A 21,680-nucleotide genomic window follows, 5' to 3' on the forward strand; every position below is an offset into this window, starting at 1 on the left:
CATTAAACGGCTCTACCTGACATGGTTTTATTGCTCAAAAATACAAATAAAAACAGGCATTCTGGCTGTGAGCGGCTGGCTCTCCACAGATCTGACCTGCAACCTTGTCTAATTTAGTTTTCATGAAGATAGATGCTTTAATGCCATACTTTGAAACATTCCAGAAGAAGCAATGACATCTTTCATGATGAAAAGCATTTGACAGACCCTCCGCCAGAAAAATTACACAATTTACTTTAAAGGGAAATTAAAAGTAATATTTATGACACTCTTGTTAGTAAAAATGACAGTAGGGCTCTGCAGATGAGGAAACGTGCAATAGACTAGTCAAGTTTTGAAGTGGTGGTGGCTAAAATGGTTTTATTACATAATCTCATAATAATACTGACCTTGATTTACCCATGATTTTCTTCACAATGTTACTGAGGATGTGGATTCTTCTAGTCTTAGACATTTTTATACTTGTTTTAAAGGTGCAGTATGTAACTTTTCTAGAGGAGGGTTTGGAGATGTTAATGTTTGTCTTATGATGCATTCATGTGGTCCTTGACAACGCTCGATTCTGAGATGAGATGCCGGGATTCTGACTTGTTCATGACCTTTTATCTTGGAATTTCTGGAATTTTATGTCACCATGAATAAAATCACTCTTTGCTAACTAACAGCACTGAAAAGAGGTAGTCATTAAGAGCTGTTTTTGCTGTTGGCCTTCTCAAAAAACAAAACAGAAAACCCCCCAAAACATTAGGTTAATTGTTTACTTTTGGTAGTTAACGTTACTTCAGTAATTAAACAAATTTGACTGATTTGTTGCTCCTATGATCTGGATAACTGACAGTAAACCCCAAATTATAATCATTTTTAGTCAAAGAGCTCAAATAAATTAGATAAATAGACAAATCAGCCAATTTTCATTAATTTCCTCCAAACAGTCACATCAGATACAGAAATCAGGCAGACAGTTTTCCAACTTGTGCTGCATTCAGGTGCCCTGTTCAACTCGCACAAAACATTATCCTGAGTTTCCGAGGACCACATGAACGCAGCATAAGAATGTTCCAAAGCATTAAATGATTAAACTCATCTATGTATCTCCATGGAGACAAGCATGTCAAGCCATCAGGCAGGTCTGTGGAGATGTGACTCTAGGCGACCCCCCATTAGAAAAGCTACATCGTGTATCGTACTTTTTCTTGCTTTCTAGTTTCTACACAACCATAACCGCAGAATGTTGTTGTTAATTAATATATTTTTTGCAAGTGTCTGGTGTTGACAATTTCCTCCTCTCTGTAATGCTTTCTTAGGACCCACTTTGTGAGGAAACATACTGTACCAGAGTCTGAACAGGCTTTGATCAATAAAATAACCATCATTCTTCAGCAAAACCTTGAACCTAACCTTCTGCGCTTCCTGTTAATGAGTTCAAGTCGAAGAATTCTAACCACTTCTTGCTTTCAGTGTCACTTGAGTTATAAAACATACATTCTTACTGAACTGAGGTATTTTGAACCTAACCTTTTACATAAGGGCTGTCAGTGATAAACAGTATATTTTTATCTCACCAAAGTGCTGCAGTATTTCTTTCCCAGCTGAAAACCACTGAAGTGAACTTCTGCCGGCTCTGCTTGGATCAGACTGTTGCTTTTCAGTTTGCCATAAAACTCTGAAAAAGACAATAAGACACAAAGATAATTGTGTTCTTGGGTTCTACTTGGGTTAGTTCTCTTTTGTTTTTAACTTGAGTGTAATTGAGTGTAACTGAGTGTAATTGAGTGAAATTTTAGGGTTGTCAAAACACCGAAAATCTAATTTAGAGATACTAAAACTTGTGTTGAAACTAGATTCTTATTTGAGCAGGTATCAATACTACAAAAGTCACATTCAAAGGACAGAAATTAAACTTTCCTGAATAGTTTTAGAATGATCTTGAGCTGTATCAGAACAAGCATAAGAGCACATAGACAAGTACACGCCCATGGACCATGATGGAACCTACCTGGACCGCTGAGTTATTATACAGATATAAGACCACATGGGAATAGAAAAGAAAGTACGACGAGTTAATGCTGAAAATCACATTCTATTGTCTAAATTAATACAATGTTTTTTTAATACCATTTTGGTATTGGAATTGGTATTGAGTCTATTTCTTTGTATGAAAATCAAGTTTGAAATTTGAGTATTGTGACAGCGAGCCTTAGAAGAGCTACAGTTAGATGCCTTTAAATATAAGCCTTTAATTATCCATTTATTAGTGTACAAAGTTAAGCATCAAAATGATATATGTGGTGACAATGGTAAAAGGCATTTAATTAATCAAATTTTACTTATTCTGCACTAACTGTAATTCTGAAATCCTTTGGTGAGCTACTTGGAAGGGGGTGGAGAGCTACTGGTAGCTCCCGAGCTACAGGATGGAGACACCTGCCATAGACTGTATAAAAGAAGTGGACGAAGTGAGTGTGAAGTCAACCATAGTGTTCAGCGCCGCTCAAATGAGGAATAGGATTTTTTTGACGGACAAAATAGTGAAAAAAAAATCAGGATCATGTGTCACGGGTTAATTTGAACATTTTAAGACCAAAATGACGAGGAGCAGTTACAGATAGTGGGGAGACAAGATCCTAATGTAAGTCAATTGCAGGGTCAGAAGGAGCCGGAAGAGCCTCCTAGCAAACTTCCAATTTGGCACACGGCGGCTAGTACGTTAGCTATGTCTACTCATATTTACGGTCTATGATTGTGACACTAGTATGTTTATTTGACCTTTATGGGCGTTGACCTTGACCATGAATTGTGTATCTCTTGAGGTAAATATTTTTTGCCAGTTGTACAGTCCTAATTATGCATTTTGGATATTACAACTTCTTAGCCTCGGTCTTTTATGTTTTATATCTCACTGTAATGTAACTGATGCTTTGCAGTGACATCATTCTGGGGGTGTTCTACATGTATCTCTAATGGTGCAATGTTTAGGAGTTACCATGGTGACAGAAAACAGCCAAAAATGTTTGAAGATTGTCTGAAAACTCAACTCGAACACGATTTTCAACAAAAATGATGAGCATGAGCTTGTGACTCTAATTTAATGTGCGAGAGATTTGTTTAACAGCCCAAATCAGATCACCTTTACGGTCAGACTGCGTGAAAGTAAAGCTAAGATTAAAGTCTAATAAACCCTAAGACAGAGCAGAGCCTACGTTTAATATCTCACCCCCAGGGAATGTTAAAGTATCAATATGTGTATGGGTAAACATGTTCAAATGAATCAGCCCTAATGCATAAACAATGTTATAACATGGAAGGAATGCTCGAAAATGTGCCGGCTTGCGGAATTTTTCAAACGTTTTTTTATTCAATGAAGTGTATAAAAAGAGCTGCTGTATCGAGTCCCATGTCCCCCGAGGAGTGAGTTATACTTGTTTCGAGCAGGTGAGTGGGGGTGCTGCTGCGACTTCTCTCCGCCACCAGGGGTCTCAGGGGCAGGGGGCTCCCTCGTCCCGGAGAGCGTCTGAACGTGCCGGGGTCGTGCAGGGCCACTTCCATCCTGCAGGGGGGGTCAGGGAGGGCTGCTCCTCAGAGACTAGACAAAGAAGGCTGGAGGAGAGAGAGAAGATAAAGAGGAGAGAAGAGAGGAGAGAGAGGAGGGGAGGGATGAAAGGACTTTTGAACCATATGAGCTGAGTGAACAAAAGAATTATTTATAGATTCCAAATGTATTCATCATGACTTTCAGCTTCCTGTTTGTAATTATTGAGGACATTTGCCCATTGAAAAGATATAATATTTTGTTTTGGGTTGTTTATTGCTATGGCAACGGCGCTCTATTTTCAGAAACCCAGAAACCCATGGGTATGATGAGAATGAACCGCATTTGGAAAACTACATTAACCCTTTCTTTGAATTCAAATTTGAATTAATAATGAAGGTAATTTAATGATGCACTATGTAACATTTAACATGGAGAGGTTATTGCTTTGCCTGTAATGTTCCACAGTGTGTCATTAAACTTACTTAATCTAATCCAATCCAGTTTATTTCTATAGCACATTTCATAAACAAAACAGTTTCCAAAGTGCTGCACAATACAAATAAAATATATCCAATAGAAAAATAAAAAATAAAGCTCTACTTAACTCCACTAATCCTCTTTAAGACAACAAAACTTGTAAAACTGGTTAAGAGCAAGAATATCAATAAAAATAAATAAAAGACACAGAGGCGAGAGATAACTCCCGCAGTGTTAAAAGCCAGAGAATAAAATTGGGTCTTAAGACGAGACTTAAAACACTCCACTGTGGGAGGCTCAATTAAAAGTGATTTTACTTCTTAAAAAAAAAAAAAAAACATAAAAAAACATGCATTCATACTGTGAGCAGGGTCACCTCTCCACAGAGCTGACCTGTAATCTGAACTGGCGACAGCTTTCTTGTCATACCGTGGGACATTCCAGGCACAGCAATAACAATTCCAGGGAAATATGCAGATTCTTCATCAGAAAGTTACACAGTGCTCCTTTAAATTCAAAATGAAGGTCAAATTATGATATACACAGACATAATAATTGAAATGCAAATAAAAAGGATGAGAAGATAAATAGCGTTGATTTGAATAAACATAATTAAAAACTGTATGTATGTAAAACGTAATTGATCCGTGCTGCCTAACCAGACAAATAATACACTTTAATTGACTCTACCTGGACGACTGAGGGATTTTACACGCACGTTTTATTATAATAATGCAAAACAGGGCATGTTGTCAAAACATGAATTAATATTTACCCATAACATTTAATGCAGGTGTATGATACCAAATAAAACTCAATGATATTTCCTGCTACAAAACAATAACATCAAGTAACATTGGCTCGATAACTTTAACCAGCGTGTGAAAATGTCAACAAGCTAATCAGATGCTAGGCTCAAGTGCACGCGATTCAACACTTTTCTGAGCTTTGCGTGATAAAAATTTGAACTTACTTTTGTTCCTGTTGTGAGATAAACACATTAGAGCATCACTAAACGCATTATAATCATTTTTATTTTATTTGTAATTAAGTTTAGTGAATAAATTAACCAACTACGGAGCTATTTCTGTTTCACCGAAAGCCATCAGACGCTGTGGTCGTCATGGAGACACCTGTGTTCTCAGAAGGGGCGGGGCTGTTTGCGACTCCAAACCGGATATTCAACTTCAAAATAAAAGCGTAAGTTTCAAAAAGTTCATTATTTGCCATCTAAATTAGGCTTTTAACAGGTTTTATACTGCAAACAATTAGTATAGACCAAATAAACTGAAATAAATACGCTTATAAGTTTGATGTTATAATTTTGACAAAGTACAACACATTGTTTTACTGTGAAATTCAGATCGATACTTTCTACGCTCGCTTTACAAAGTATTCAAGTGCGTTGAAGGCGCCTGTTCATATGGGTCTTCCCGACTGAAAACCGAAAAAGTTTGAAGATTTGATGACAAAATGCCTGCTTTACATCGGAATAACTCATGACAACTGGATCCACAAGTCTGTCTGTAAGAATCAAGAAATCAGTGAAACCAAAATGATAAGAGTCGGACTTATTGGAGTGTTGCTAGTACCACAGGTTAGTATTTTTCTTCTTTTAAAGTAAATTTGCTATAACTTAAATTATATGTTTGTATCTACTTTTTATTTTCTCCAGACAATAGGTTCAACAGGTTGCCAACCCCATGTCAGTCTAATCAAAGAGGAAGAAAAGTGTCACTTACTCAAGCCAGATTTGGCTACAAGTACGTTTTATTATTTAACTTTATATTTCCAACATATACATCTAATTTAACCACAATATTTTAAACGTTTACGTGAAATTACTCGCCTGTCTTTGCAGTCTCACAACTGTTTTTAATGCAGTGCTATAGTGGCATCTAGTGGTTGATATGCGAAACTGCATTCAACAAACCAAACTATGTTATTAGCATAACATTATAACTAAGCCACTGTTTCGGAGTTGATTATAAATGGACTTAAAGGGGCACTGTGTAATTTTTCTAGTGGAGGGTCCATCACTTGGCTGTTTCTATGGAGATGTCATTGCTCTGGCTGGAATGTTCCACAGATTACCTCACGTTTATTCAATTACAGGTGGTTTTATAGCTCAAAAATACCTAAAAAAACTGGCATTCTGACTGTGAGCGGGGTTGCCTCTCCCAGATCTGACCTGTAACTTGGTCTGGTTTGGTCTCCATGAAGTTAGAAAGGTTTAACAATCCAGAAAAGCAATAACATTTCCATGGACCCTCCACCAGAAAACTTACACCATGCATCTTTAAACAGTACATATTATTTACATGTATTTGTTTATTTGAACTTCTTTAGACTGTTCTGCGTTGTGGGACCACCTGAACTGCTGGCCTCCCTCTGTTCCTGGGCAAACAGTCTCCCAGCCGTGCCCGGACTTCTTCAACTCCGATGGTAAGACTCACCTGCGTTCCATTATTCACACGAAGTTGGAAGTTGCATGGGTTAATCATTATCTCGAATCAGATCTGACTAATTTGTTTTGAGGGCAGACTGTGAGAGACCTCTTCCTCTCCTGATTCACTTATGTAATCTGTAATGCCTGGATACACAGATGCCGGGAAACACACTAAAGTCTATGTGCCAGATTGATTTATAATGGGGTTAATGACGGACGGGGTTTTGCAACAGTGAAAACCTCATACGTTGATGTTGTATGTGGGAGTTTAAGCGTTTTACAGCAGTAATTCACAACTTTTTCTTTACCCCCTAACTCAAATAAATGTTTCGTGCGTGTAGGCTTCGAAATGGTGGAAAATTAGGGCTGTTGTCATAGTGATAAACTATTTAAAACAAAAGAACGCATCCCTCTAGCTGATGAATGCACGAGGTGAGACTTCTCATTTGAAATATCTTTTCTGTGTTGCTATGTTTGCTGAGTTGTTCCCCCTAACTCAAATAAATGTGATAAACAATTTAAAACAAAAGAACACATTCATGTAGGTGATGAACTAGCTGGATGGACTTCTCATTTTAAGTATTTTTTCTATGTTGCTATGTTTGTTTCTATGTTTTGAACTGTGAATTTCCTTTAGGATCTAGTTGTCTGTCTTTTGAATGGGGAAAAGTCCTCAACATGAAACCCAAATAAATAGTTGCTTTGAAAATAGGCAAAATTGTGTCTAAAAATTAAGAGATGGTGTGTAACTTTCTGGAGGTTGAAAGTCAACCAGTGCATGATTCTGTGGAAATACAAAGTTAAAACCATACTTCTGAACATTCCCCATTGAGATAGATTTGTTTTATGCCATATTGAGGAATATTATCGCCAAAGGAACAATATTTCCATGGAACAGGCACTTCTCCAGGCCAAAAATGAGTCAGGTTTATGGAGATGCAAGCCCACTCAGAGTAAAGACGCATGTTTTTCTGATTTTCACTGAAATAAAAAGAAACAAAAGCTTATATTCTACTTTTTTATGGCTAAAAAGTTACTTACTGCAGCTTAAATAAATAATAATAATAATAACTCAAATCAAAAAGATGAAAACTGGTGATTTCTGCACATTTGGGATTAATCTGAAGTACTTTCTCACTGGTAGAATACTTGAACCTTATAACCAACAACAAGATATTTACTGCTATTTCTTTATCAATTTCCAAAACTTCTTCTGCTTATCTTTACACCCCCAAAAGTATCTGTATCATATTTTATTTCTCTGACATTGTATCAAGTTTAAAGCTACGTGTTTTATTGTTTTCTGTTTATGTTTGTGCGCAGGCAAAGTGGAGCGAAACTGCACGGCTCAGGGCTGGACAGACCTGCTCGTCCCACATGAGGAAGCGTGTGGATACAACTTTAACAAAACACTGGCCTTTTTGGGAGAGGTGAGTGAGTGTACGCATTTAACATAATGAGAAGATGTTTGTGTAATCCCTCAGTTTTTTATTTTATTTACTTTTCAGAGTGATGTACTGGCGAAACATCTTCCCTCTAAAAATATATAAATAAATACATGTTTTTAGATTTCTTCTTCCACTTTTGCTATGATAATAAGATGATTTTAAGTCATGACCTCACTATGTTGGCCTATTCATACAAAATAAATGATTAAATTGAATTATAGTAATGAAATCTCCATGTAACCAGAATACCAGAATGTTTATACCCAATTTTATGTGGTTGTGTAAATACAGAAATGGACTTTGATCAGGTTCAACATTTGTAGATTTAAAATTTTTGACATATGAAAACACAATATGACTGATTGGCCTGTCACAATAACAAATTCTGAAGCCTGATATACACTAATACGATAATATAAATGATAATATTGAAACTACTTTATGGCACTGACACAAAAACAATGAAGCAAGTTAATCCAAGCAAAACATTCTTAAATAGACAGCCTCATTAAAAGCCATGAGCTGCAACAAATAAACAGCAGAACGAACTAATAATTAGCCATAAAAGTCACTTATTCAACCTTTTACAGCTCAGCTCTTATCGTATTACAACAAAAATAAACCAAATCTCGTCACTTTTACTAAGAAATTGTACACACGATAAATACAGAACCTCAAAATATCTAGTTCCAGCTTTCATACAGTGAACGTCCTAATGACTACAGAAATATAATCATACAAATATAATTTACAGGCTAATTACTGCAATTTAGAGGACTAGGAAACTATAATACAAGTTACTTACAGTGTATACAATACGATATAAATACGATATGTTTAGCTGCTGTTGTGTTTTCAGCAGGCATCAGAGACCCACATGTACTTCTCCTATGTGAAGACCATGTACACAGTGGGATACGCTCTGTCTCTCATCTCCCTCACCATCGCCATCACCATCTTCTGTCTGTTCAGGTGGGAAATCGCAAATATGAACTGCAATTTTAGATTTTAAATGCATATTATGTTAACCAGTGTATTAAGTTTCAATGATACTCAATATATCGCAATAATATCAAGGCACTATTTATGTTAACAGTGATGTTAAAAAGAGATGTTATTGCTTTGAATGTTTCACAGTATGGCATTAAACCTTTCTATCTTCCTTGAGACCAAACCAGAACAAGTTACAGGTCAGATCTGTGGAGAGGGGACCCCACTCACAGTCAGAATACTTGTTTTTCTAGGTATTTTTGAGCTATAAAACCACCTCTAATTGAATAAATGTAAAGTAGAGCTGTTTAATGTCATACTGTGGAACATTCCAGACAGAGCAATGACATCTCCATAGAAACAAACAGGTGACGGACCCCAAACCAAAAAGTTACATAGTGCATCTTTAAATAAATCTGATGGTCCATTTGAAAGAAGCAAAGTTAAACCCGAAACAAAAGAACTGAAAAAGTTCAAGTTAATGTTATAAAGATGCACTATGTTACCTTTCTGGTGGAACGTCTGCCACCTGCTTGTCTCCATGGAGATGTTATTGCTTTGCCCGGAATGTTCCACGGTATGGCATTGATGGAGACAACAATATTTTTGAAGGTACATTTGAGCAGTAAAAACATATATGTAATATAGTTATATAAAAAGTATGGGTTATAAATTTAATGTCATACTGTGGAACATTCCAGGACTAGTAAGATCCGAAGTTAAGGAGGTAGCAAAAATCCACCAAAAAATGTTAAAGGAGTTCTGTAGTTAAAGATTTTTTGTTTGTTTGAGTGCAACTTTATTACAAAAAATGTTAATCCCTTTTAAAATAGACAGTTACAGTATTTAGCCTTAATACAATAACATAACAGGCTGCATTATTATCTAAAGATGTATGTTTGTTTTTGTATTTTATTTATAGAAAGCTTCACTGTACCAGGAACTACATCCACATCCAGCTCTTCTTGTCCTTCATCCTGAGGGCCATCTTCATCTTCATCAGAGACTCAATGCTCTTCACGAATGAGGAGCTGTACCACTGTGACTACTACCCGGTATCAACATATCAACATTTTATTTATCTCAACTATGCTGGGAAATGTTTACACTGCAGATGCATAGAGATAAGTGATAGTTTAGAGAGCTTATGCCAAAAAAATTGCCCAGAATAGCCCAAAAATATAATACAAATGACTTACAATCTCACTTATGTCAAATACAATATGCTTAGATATGTGTCAGGTTAGTGTAGGCTAAAAAAAATCTTAAAATATAAACATTTTGTGGAAAAATTTGTAGTACTAGGTTTCTAAAATAGATCATAGTATTTTTGTAATTTCTTAGCAGTACTTGTATATGTATAACCCATAGACCTATAATTAGTTGAATGTTTATGGGACAGACTGACAAATTCTAACCCAATTCTAAAATATTCCACAGTTAACCACTAGAGGTCACTGAAGAGTTGCATGCTAAAATAATATACATTATACTTCCACCTTCTCATATTTTAACAAATTATTTCTCTGCATCACAACATGTACCCAACTGTAGAAGACACTTAAAGCTCCTATATTACGCAAACTGACTTTTGTGAGCTTTTAGCCGTGTTATAATCCTATTACCTCCTCAAAAACAAACCCAGACTTGTGTTTTGTTTCATTCACATTTTAATAAACCTTTATTATTAGTCTGTCTACATCTCTTCTTTTTGTGATGTTATAAGAAGTAGTTTTTTAGTTAACATCTCCTTTTTAACCTTTAGTTCAGAAGAGATTGGCAATTCAAGGTCTGAAATTATCCAAATAATTCTCGTAAAGACTAAGGATGTAACAATAACCAAAATACTGTGATATTGTATCATCAAAACTCTCTCAATAATATCGTGGGCCATCACAATATATCGAATCACAAGTTTCTTTGCTTAAATTCATTGTTACGGTGCAGCAGTAGCTTAAAAAACAAAAGGAACTACATCGACCATGATCCTTTGCTCCGTTTTGGTGCAAACTACATAAAGAAATAACAGTTCTAAGCACTTTTAAATCTTAGTTCTTTTGGATTACGTAGCATATTCACGATTCTGTTAGCCTCCACAAAATATCGTACTGTGAGATTTGGATCGTTACATCCCCATAGTGAAGCACTTCCTGTATTACCACATGCCAACACAAGGCGGAACAGAGTGGAGTTTTTATTTTATTTAATAAAAGAAATCAGCCTAAATATCCAGGGTTTGTGTGTTAAGCACGTGTGAATGAAACAAAACACAACTCCAGGTCTGTTTGCGATGAGGATACAACATTATAACATTAGAAAATAGTGTAATAAATAAACACTCTGATACTAACTGTCCTGGCTGTTGTAGGTGGCGTGTAAAGTGGTCCTGATGTTTTCAAACTACTCGATTCTGGCGAACTACAGCTGGCTCCTGTCCGAGGGGCACTACCTCTTCACTCTGATCACTCGCTCCTTCTTCTCCCTCAAGAAGTATCTCACCTGGTACATCATCCTGAGCTGGGGTAAGACCTAGGAACATAAAACAAACAACTCAAACTGTGTTAATAATGTAAAAAGAAGGTCATATATTGGCTGTATAAAAGGAGCACTATGTAACTTTTCTGGTGGGTCCTCGGCCTGCTTGTCAGTACAGAGGTTGAAAATTTTACAACTCAATGGAAATGTTCATAAAAGTATTCCAATTGCGATAAGATCCAGAGAGCTCATTTTAAACATGTCATCAAGCACCTTTTACCTAAATAATAGCAGTCTTTGAATTTTGATAATTGCATCTGCTCAAATTGAAAAACCCTGAAAAACCTTATTACTGTGAGTGAAAAACCTGGGTAATCTGCTTGTTGGCATGGAGATAAACATGTTTAATGCCTCACTGTGGATCACAAGCAATAACATCTCCATGGAAACGAGAAAAGTCGACGAACCCTCAACCAGAAAGTTTCATAGAGCCTATTTACCTGCAGGATGTACTTACAGCCCGTCTCTTTTCATTTGCAGGAGTCCCACTTCTTACCATTGTGTGCTGGGGAATCGCTAAATATTTGTACGAAGACGAAGGGTAAATATAGAGATTTTGGTTTTTATTTTAGTTTATTTTAGTAGGTTTTAATTCTGAATATGATTGAATTCAAAAGGTGTTGGGAAACCAGAAGACACGAGTGGATTTGGTGGATCCTGAGAGTCCCAGTGCTCCTGACCATAACAGTAAGTATTTGTCTTCTTTCTTGCTTATTTTAATTGACAGTAAAATTTTAAAAAATATAAGTATTATTTTTATTTTTGTTCCAGATGAATGTCATATTTTTCCTGGGGATTTTGCGGATCATTGTGAGTAAACTCAGAATGCCCGACGCCCAACGCAACGAGCTCAAACAGTACAAGTAAGAAACACTAACTAAGTTTATAGAAGGGTTTGCTTAAAGGCGTATTGTGTAACTTTTCAACCTGTTTGCCTCCATGGAGATGTTAATGCTTTGGTTAAATTATCCACAGTATGGCATTAAACTAATCTGTCTCGCATTTACTCAATTACAGGTGTTATTTACAGCTATAAAAAATATCTTTAAAATGTTAATTCTTACTTAGAGTGGGGTCGCCTCTCCACAGATCTAACCTGTGATTTTGTTTGCAAGTCTCCATGGAGATTCCTAAAGTCATGGCTATACTGTGTCACATTCTTTTTGGAGAGAAGCAGGTGATGGACCCTCCACCAGACAAGTTACACAATGCGCCTTTGCGGTCAAATTACAAAACTAAACGATTTTTGTATTGTTTATCATTATTTTAAAAAGCAATGCAATTTTTTATTTTTTTTTTTGCTACTTCTTTTACTTTGTACTAGTGTATTTGAGACCAGCCTCAAGACCATTTTTTAGGGTCTGTTTTTTATTTTTTCATATTTTATTACGGCTGCTGTCGGCAATAAACTTGTACCGGTGTGAGGGAGCTTGCGGGATTTCTCACTGCAGCCTGTGCACTTGTCTACAGTCCACGGACAAAAAAAAATCCTACCTACTTTATTCACTTTGAAGTAGTTTTCTGTAAAGTGCCAGTGGAAGTTCTCTTAAAGAAGGGGTTCTTAAACTGTGGGTGAGGGCCCAAAAAAGGGGCACAGAGTGTTTCAATGTAGTGCAGTTTGCTTGGCTCATTTTAAGCTTAAATGAGCATTAATCAGATAAAATGGAGATAGATTTATAAAAACACCGATATATATGTGCAAAAATAACTGTAAAATACAAATAAATGTAGATAATGACAAAGATGGTCTCGTTTTGGTCTCGATGGGCTGTGATCTTATCATGGTCTCGACCTTTAAAAGTCTTAACCTTGTCTCGGTCTCGGGAGTCTGTGGTCTTGGACAGGTCTCGGTCTCGATTAATGTTGTCTTGACAACAACTCTACTTTGTACTATTACTTTCTGTTTGGATCAATTCTCCCTCCCAAAACAACACTAGAGGTCACTATAGAGCTGTGTAAAAATGCTATTCTGTTTTTACTACTGCTTTTACTAGTACTAACACATGGTCAGCGTTTGTAGTTTTTGTTTTATTATAGCTGAAATTATTGAGTCAAAAAGTATATTAAAATATCGCAATAATATTAATAACTGCAGTTCATAATTTTTTGTTTCTATTATTTTCTAGGAGGCTGATCAAGTCCACTTTCTTCCTCGTGGCGTTGTTTGGTCTGCAGTACATAATCTTTGCCTTCTTACCGGTCTCTGTCAGCAGTTTAATGTTCAGAATATGGACTTTTGCAGAGCTGGCCCTGTCCTCCACACAGGTAAACCAATAGACCTGTAAAACAATAACAAAGTACTGGATTTTAAAGCATTAATTGATTTTACTCACTTGTTTTGGGCAGGGTTTCGTGGTGGCTGTCCTCTACTGCTTTCTGAATGGAGAGGTAAACAGTTAAAGTTGCTCTCATGTAATATAATATAAAATCTGACATAAAGTTCTACATAGTCTCCATAAGAACAAATTACCTAAATATTTAAGATTTTTAACCATAGAACTCACTATTTTAATCTTATCTGATCAATTGCTAATAATTATGTTAGTTGAGTTCGAGTTTAAACCTTTCCACCTGCTTGTTTCCATGGACATGTTATTGTTTTGCCAGAATGTTCCACAGTATTGCAATAAACTTATCCATCTCTGTGGAAAGAAGTTGACAGCCAAGTTATAGGTCAGATATTAGCGTCATTTTGAGCAATAAAAACACCTCCAGTTTGGTAAAAGTAAGAGAGATCATTTTAAATTATACTGTGGCAGAGTCCTGCACCGGGTCAGGTACCTGCGGGAGTGGGCAAATAGTTGCTGAAACGGGTGAGTTTTAATGTTCTGGAAGTCCTGGTTTAGTTGTGGTTTAGTCCAGTTTTAGTCCTAGTTCAGTCCCGGTTTAGTCCTCTTTGTTCAGTCCTGGAATCAGTCCTAGGTTAGTCCTAGTTAGTCCTGGGTTAGTCCTGGTTCAGTCCGTGTCATTGTTTCTTCTGCTCAGTAAATAATGCCTATGAAGTGATGAGAGTCGAGTCGTGTCTGTGAATTCGTATTTGCACTGAAGAAAGCGTAACCATTTTATTTAATTCTGTGATTGTAATTCTTGAAGTCGTAACTTTTCAGTTCATATTCTGATGGATGCTTCAGTTAGAATGCTTTTAATCTGTGTGGATTTATCACAGGCACAGGCGGGTAACGGGTGGAATGTTAAGGGGTCCAGGTGGGTGCGGGTTTAACTTTGATATAATCTCGGGTTAATGGGCAGGTGCAGTGCTGTAATTGGAAATTGTAAATGGACCCATGAAGGACTCTGTACTGTGGGACATTTCAGGCACTGCTATAACATCACCATGGAGACAAGCTGGTGGCAGGTCACTCATTAGAAAAGTTACATAGTGCATCTTTAAAGCTTCAAACGAACACACGCTCTGCCTCTGACTCAGGTCCAGCACGAGATCCAGAGGAGGTGGAAGAGATGGAGGATGACCAGACTTCTCCCCAGCAGACCCAGGCAGTACCGGGGCTCCATCAGCCAGAGCGGGTCCCCCCTCACACAGGTCTCCATGCTGCCCTGCTCCCCATCCTCGCCCGGAAAGCACACAGACACTGCGTACATGTAAATCATTTAGATATTGCAGTAATAACAGCTTAAAGGTTCTATATTACACAAAATGGACTTTGTGAGATTTAAGCCATGTTATAATGCTGTTATCTTCTCAAAAACAGACCTGGAGTTGTGTTTTGTATGGTATGAATTCAGTTCTGGCGTTTAAGGTTGCATTCACACTTAGGCCCACAACATTAAACTAGGACTTAAACCGAACCTAAGACTAGACCAGGACTAAACCAGGACTACAACGTGACCAAACCAGAACCAAAGAGAAATACCACACACTGTTAACCTGCGTGTCACTTTGCCCAAGAACTACAGATGAAAATAAATAAGTGTGAATGCAGCCAAATATGCAATGCAGCTTTTTATTTTATACAACCATTTTAGCTGTATAATTTGCAGTGTCATCAATATTCCCTGGGGGTGTGAAGCTAACTGAAAGCACTGCTCTGTCTGAAGCTCTGTTACTCAAGTAGACTTTAATCCGAGCTTTATTTGAACACAATCTGACCAGAAAAAGCGGAATTGGTTAGAACAATTGAGATGATTTGTGCAGTTAAACAAATCTTTTACACATAAAATCGCTGTCTCAGTTTGTCACTCTCACCTTTTTGTTGAAACTCAAACTCCTAAACAGGACCTTGATCATTTTGTATCTTTTCTTTTCAGTTTGCTCAAATTTTGGCAGATATTGCTAATGTGTGTCTTGTGTCACCATGGTAATTGTTGAAAATTCCACCAGTAGACATACATGTAGTACACACTGAGCGCGATGTCACTACAAAGCATCAATACGAAAATAATTGCCATAGTTAACAGGTAGGACACGGGACCTGTACTCTTCAGAAGTCATGAGATATTAAATAAGCGTTAATTTAAATGTCTGTATTGTGTGTACATTTCGTTTGTCATGTTATTATTGAAACTACGTTGTGTTATATCTATTGCTCATCACGTATTTCATAATAAAAATGTTTAAATTCCATGTTTTTCCTTCAGTGATTCCACCACTTTTATATACTTGGCTTCAGTTTCTTCTTCAGAGTCCTGTTATGTTGAAAATGTGAAAAAATATGGTCCAGTGTTGACAAAATACAGCAATAATTTTATTTTTAAAAAGACAGCAAAACCCTTCTGTCTTTCTTTGCTTTCCGTACGTTCCATTTCTCTTTTGCCACAAAGCTCCTCGGTTCACGGTGCATTACGTATATTTTCTAGTCGAGAGGCGACGGCTTGCTTGTTTCCATGGAGATGTTATTGCTTAGCTGAGAAATTTCCACAGTATGGCATTAAAATTTTCTATCTGCTGGGGACAAGCAGGTGATGCAAGGTTAAGTTACACTGCACATAATATATTTGTTTATGTACAGTGTAATTATATTTATTTATTTTTGCTTCTTTAATTGTTTTATAAATCAAAAGTGATAAGCATGTTTTTTTTTTTTAGCTCTTTCTTATTATTTTCATCTGTGTCCGAGTCCCTAGTGGATCAATACAGTTTGTCTACGTCTAATAGTAATAGTAATCTTATGAGAATTATGAGAAATTAGGACCGTTGCCATAGTGATTAACAATTTAAAGCCAAATATTTATTAGAACCGTTACTGTCATAGTGATTAACGTATAAATAATGTTGTTTTTTCAAGAGTTTTGAAAATAAACGTTGCTCAGAGCTCGGCGTTACGATTCAAACAAGTACTCTGAAAATAAACAAACACAATTCAGTTGAAATCTAAGGTTGGCGCTCGTCGGATCGTTTTGGGTGCAGAAGATTATCGAGCGACAGACGGAAAAGATGGAGGCCGAATCTGCATCAGCTGTGAGTCAATAATTACTGTTAAAACTCTCATTTCATGATCTAGTTTTATCTGTAGATTACTGAAAAAGGAGACATGTGCAGGACAGAATGAGGAGAGGAAAGGAAACAGTTTCAGCAGGTTATCAGTAGCTTTTTTTAAATTCAGACTTATATTTTTGCGTAAATTAATGAGTATCCTGTACTATTTTGTGCTCTATGTAATTGTATTCTGGTGAACGGTTCATTAGCTGTGTAAGTTTTTAAGTGAAGCATCCAAAAACGTCTGTTCTCCATGGAGATGTTGTTGTATTATCAGGAATGTTAAACAAAATGGCCTCAAACTTTGTAATCTCCATGGAGACAAGCGAGGGACTCCATCAAAGCAAGTATTTTCGGCAATACAAACGGCTGTAATTGAATAAATACAAATTGTTTATACCATACTGTGTGGAACATTAAAGGCAATAACATTTTTAGAGTGAGAAAAATCTAATAAAATGAAATGTGTAAATAAACATAATAATAAAGTGTTCAAGGTGCATTGTTTTCGTTCAGACGCTTTTCTCCATGGAGATGTTAATGCTTTGTCCGGAATCTTTCACAGTATGGTATTAAAGGGACAGTTCAACATTTTGGACAAAGGGTCTTATTTCCTGTAGACATGTGGACGCACTTTTTTGAAATATTCCCTCCAGTCCTTGTATTTGCAGAGGTCGTTGGTGCTAGGCTAGTGCATGTCAATGGTCACTGGTAGCCTGACACTAAAAACAGTCTTACCCACTCCACAGTGCACCCGAGGCAAATCTATTATTACACCAGACTGTCAATGTGAATGTCTGTGTCAATAGAATCATTTTAGAAATAAAACTAATCTGGTATCGCATGAATCGTTGCACGTTGAGGGATTATTTTCTCAGCAGCGGCGGAATTTTACTCTGCTCTCGTTAGTTGTGATGATATGAACGTGGCCATAATCAGTGTTGGGAAGGTTACTTTTAAAATGTAATCCCCTACAGATTACAGATTACACACCCCAAAATGTAGTTTGTAACGTAATCCATTAAATTACTTAAAGTGAGTAACGTAATCTGATTACTTTGGATTACTTGATATTGTCATGTTTTTTTAAATGACATGAATGTAGCACCACATCCTGAAAATTCTTGTTTGTTGTCTTCAAATTGTCTGAGCCCAAGTCTCCATGAATAAGCAACTGTTTACTGTAGAGAAACAAAGACCACGAGATCTTAATATAAGAGGTTTTGTCTGTTAAAAGACAGTAACAAGATAAGACTTTCCTTCACCAGATTAAAAAATATTATTGATAGAGAAATAATTTTTTATATGAGATCACAGTGAGGCGAAAACTTGTCATATGTACTTTTTATTAACATTTTGGTATTGTGTTTGTGAGTAGAAATCAAGTGATGAGAGCTCTGCTGGAGACAAGAATCAGTGAGTGGATATTTAAAACTAGATAAAATAGTGTGTAGTTTATTCAGTGTTGTATTCATCCTTGAGTTCTAAACTTTTTCCTTTTCCCTGTCTTTTCTACTAACTCAAATCATGACAAAATTTTGCAAATGAATAGATTCTACTCATTTTTTCACTGTACTGAGACAAGCCCACCGCAGAGCCCCACACAGGAAGAGACCTCAGACGACGAGGATCTAACACTAAACATGATCCCGCACCAGGACAGCGACAAAGACAGCACCGACTCCTCCTGCAAGTGCCTTGAAAACAACCAGGAGACCGATGCAGATGTCCCCCACGCTGAGTAAGTCGACTAACTTGCTGGTGCTTACTTGACGTTCAGTTGTGTCAAAAAGAGCTTTCAAAATTCCAAAGTTTTCAGCGCAATATCTGAAAACAAACATGGAAATAGAACGTGTCATTTGTAAAGGAACTGTACGTAAAACTGTGAATTACATAAACATGACACAACGTAAGCATGTTCAAATCAAATATAGCCCTAACTGGTATTGCTGATTTCATTTAATTACAAGTTGTTTACGTTATAATGTGTTGGTTTACACATAAAATGCCGCTCTCTGATCTGAATGGTCACTCCCTTAAACCCCAGCACCAGCAGACAATCATTAACCAGCGCTAGTGCAGCTTTTGCAGCTCAGGGAGGCCGTAGAAGTGACTTATGCGACTCTCTACAGCTCAAATCTGTTTTTATGACAACAAAAATTCCACAAAGAAAATACTGAGCCCCAAAATCTACTGATCCAGAGTCGATATATTAAACAGTAAGTCCATACAGTAATTATCGTGACAGGCATAAGTCAAAGTTGCTTTCATGACATTATCGCCTTTATTTATCCGTATTTCTAGAACTGTAAATCTCGAACACACTCAAATTTTAGCTAAATTGAGAAAACTGCATTCACACGTTTAACACACAAACCCTGCATATTTAGGCTGAGTTCTTCTCTCAAACTGAAAACACTCAAAGTGAAACAGAGCATTTTGAGCTTTGGAGATGTAGACAGACTGATAATAAAAGATAACTCAAACGTGTGTGAATGAAACAAAACACAACCCCACAACTAATTTTAATGCATTTTAGGACAGTGGTTTCTGATAGACGCTTATCCACTTCGACCTGGACTGAGCCACATGGTGCACAGGAGCCTGATATGAAACTGTCTTCAGATCTAGACAACCTCACTCTGGAGTCCTTCAAAGTACGTATTAGACAGGTTTTCATGTTTGTTTGTTTTTTAAATAATTGGGATAATACCTGTATGGTGAATATTTATCATAGTTTTATCAGATAAAGTCAGTTTGTGAAGAGATTTTTGATCAGACTAGTTGAAAATCACAGGAAGTAGCGAAGTAGTACTAGCAGTAAAAAGCAATCCCTGTATCTGTGTCCAAAATTTTAGAACAATTTATGCATTTTTCTGACAATTTAAACCTTAAGCTCTCAAATAAAAGTGTTGTTGTGAATTTTTAGAGGTGAAGTCATAACTATTGAGTAAATTAGACAAGCTTTGGGTATGGTTTACGGCATGGTTGCTATGGCTATGGCTATAAATCTCACCAAAATGGTCAAACTATGAAAAACTAGATAAGATTTTTAGTTACATTTGAAATATAATTAAATGTTACAGTGTTTTCCATTAATAGAGGAGACTATGTTGCCCCCCTAAAACTATCGAACTAACGAATAATAATTTATGATTGTAGTGTTATTTTTAATCTGTAATCCTGTTTTTTGTTCAGTAAAATCAATAAGTGACATTTATACACCAAATATTGCATTAAGGAAAACGACTGAAATACGGATTGCTTGTGCTGCTTGTATTCTGTTAAAATGTGTCGTCTAACCTGTGATTTGCACTTTCAGGAGAGGGACCTGATGCAAGAAAAACCCAACACGACAACTGTGGGAACCTCTCTCCCGTCGATTCAAGAGGACGGAGCGAAGGACGAGCCAGATGCCGCCGCCGCCGCCGCCGCTTTGGATCCTCCTCTCCCTCCGAACGATCAGCGAGTCCAGGAGGCCATCGCGTTCCTCACTGTGGCGGTGAGTGTGCAGTTAAAATCCTGTGTTTTTTGTTTTTGTTTTGTTATCCACAGGTTCCAGAATGATCCAAAATTAAGACCGTTGCCATAGCGACTAACAGATTTGACCAAACAATCAGAATATACTGTAGATTACTTTTTAACCTAATGGGAATGTGAGTACTGCAATAATTTAATTCCTAAATTCATTCCTTTCCTGCGTATTTAAAGCCGCACTATGTCACATTTCTGGTGGAGCGTTCGCCACGTGCTCGTCTCCGCGGAGATGTTATTTCTTTGCCCAGAATGTTCCACAGTACTGCCCAAGCTACAAATCATATATGTGGAGGTATCAAAATATCGTTTAACGAGATAAATTTAGATGAACAAGCCGGGTTTAATGCCGTGCTGTGGAACTTTTCAGACAAAGCAGTAACATAACAAGCAAAACAATTCATAAAAAGTTACGTATCATGCTCTTTTATATAACTTAATGTACAATGACCTACGACAAAAGCATGAATGACAATATTTGGAACCACTTAAAAGCAATCGTTGAGTTTCCAGTGCACCCATGCTTCATTTATTTATTTATTTATTTATCGACAGGAAAAACTGGAGGCCCGGAGGAAGTCACGGTCACTGTGGAGGAGACTGTTGTACTGCGTCTCTGAGTGCATCACCGACCCCCCTCCAGAGTAGACCATCAGAAAGTTACGTAGTGTAGATTTAGTTAGTTAGTTGGACAAGAAAAATTTATTAAAAAAAGCTGGAGTTTCTCTTTTAGTAAATATAACTATCTGAATGAATATTAGTACTGCAAAAACTGCAATTTTCAAAAAGTCATCTTATTAAATCCTTGAAATGACAATGAATTCTTGATTTTTTGTCAACCACCTCTTTTCACTTAAAGACAGAGATTTTAACATACTTTTATATAATCTACTATATTATATTATCTATACACTGTACATGGGCTTCAGATTCCTTTTATAGGCAGCATTTTTAGAACAAATAAATATGTACCAGTAGTTTTAAATGGTTAATTATTATGAAAATGGTCCTAAATTTAAATTTTTATTTTTTTTTTTACCCAAACAGTAGATGAACTGGACAGAATTTTGAGAATGAATCCCAATTAGTCCTGCTTCATTTTTTGCTCATGGTCACACCTCCAGTCTCTCCTATACTACTGCCATTTGTTTACATTGAAGTAAATAGAATAAAACTCACCAATATAGACCGTATAGAGAAGACATTTCCTGTTTTCTTACTTTAGTCTCCTCTGTTGCTTTCAAAAAGGCTTCCTGTATGAATAGATAAAAACAGATAGTA

At 36.7% G+C, this 21,680-nt stretch overlaps 3 protein-coding genes across 4 annotated transcripts in view; 2 read left to right on the forward strand and 1 right to left on the reverse strand.

Moving 5' to 3' along the window:
* Positions 1-5,121, reverse strand: part of cfap221 (cilia and flagella associated protein 221) — a 39,013-nt gene extending 33,892 nt beyond the window's left edge. The window contains exons 1-4 of the mRNA XM_055166914.1: positions 4,983-5,121; positions 4,403-4,515; positions 3,420-3,597; positions 1,563-1,663 (exon numbers count right to left, since the gene is read on the reverse strand). Coding sequence (XP_055022889.1) covers positions 1,563-1,663; positions 3,420-3,546 — 228 coding nt within the window. The 5' untranslated portion in view covers positions 3,547-3,597; positions 4,403-4,515; positions 4,983-5,121. The remainder of the gene's footprint in view (positions 1-1,562; positions 1,664-3,419; positions 3,598-4,402; positions 4,516-4,982) is intronic.
* Positions 5,122-5,415: 294 nt separating this feature from the next.
* sctr (secretin receptor) lies at positions 5,416-15,035 on the forward strand. Its single transcript, XM_020917176.2, has 13 exons — positions 5,416-5,606; positions 5,685-5,772; positions 6,359-6,454; positions 7,782-7,888; positions 8,766-8,878; positions 9,819-9,951; positions 11,265-11,418; positions 11,912-11,972; positions 12,049-12,118; positions 12,203-12,294; positions 13,558-13,696; positions 13,778-13,819; positions 14,859-15,035. Exons 1-13 carry the CDS (start codon positions 5,475-5,477, stop codon positions 15,033-15,035), a joined length of 1,404 nt encoding a protein of 467 aa, XP_020772835.1. The 5' UTR covers positions 5,416-5,474.
* Positions 15,036-16,739: 1,704 nt separating this feature from the next.
* LOC129412371 (uncharacterized) lies at positions 16,740-21,121 on the forward strand. Of its 2 annotated transcripts, none has more exons than XM_055166026.1 (6): positions 16,740-16,847; positions 18,244-18,281; positions 18,418-18,606; positions 19,405-19,522; positions 20,188-20,367; positions 20,955-21,121. In XM_055166026.1, exons 1-6 carry the CDS (start codon positions 16,824-16,826, stop codon positions 21,045-21,047), a joined length of 642 nt encoding a protein of 213 aa, XP_055022001.1. In that variant the 5' UTR covers positions 16,740-16,823; the 3' UTR covers positions 21,048-21,121. The 2 variants fall into 2 exon arrangements, with proteins under 2 accessions (XP_055022001.1, XP_055021995.1); XM_055166020.1 differs by having other exon boundaries at positions 18,244-18,280; positions 18,399-18,606.
* Positions 21,122-21,680: the final 559 nt, after the last annotated feature.

Source organism: Boleophthalmus pectinirostris, unplaced genomic scaffold, assembly GCF_026225935.1.
Source record: "Boleophthalmus pectinirostris isolate CB_2022bp ecotype Guang Dong unplaced genomic scaffold, ASM2622593v1 HiC_scaffold_11, whole genome shotgun sequence".
Lineage (NCBI taxonomy): Eukaryota > Metazoa > Chordata > Actinopteri > Gobiiformes > Gobiidae > Boleophthalmus > Boleophthalmus pectinirostris.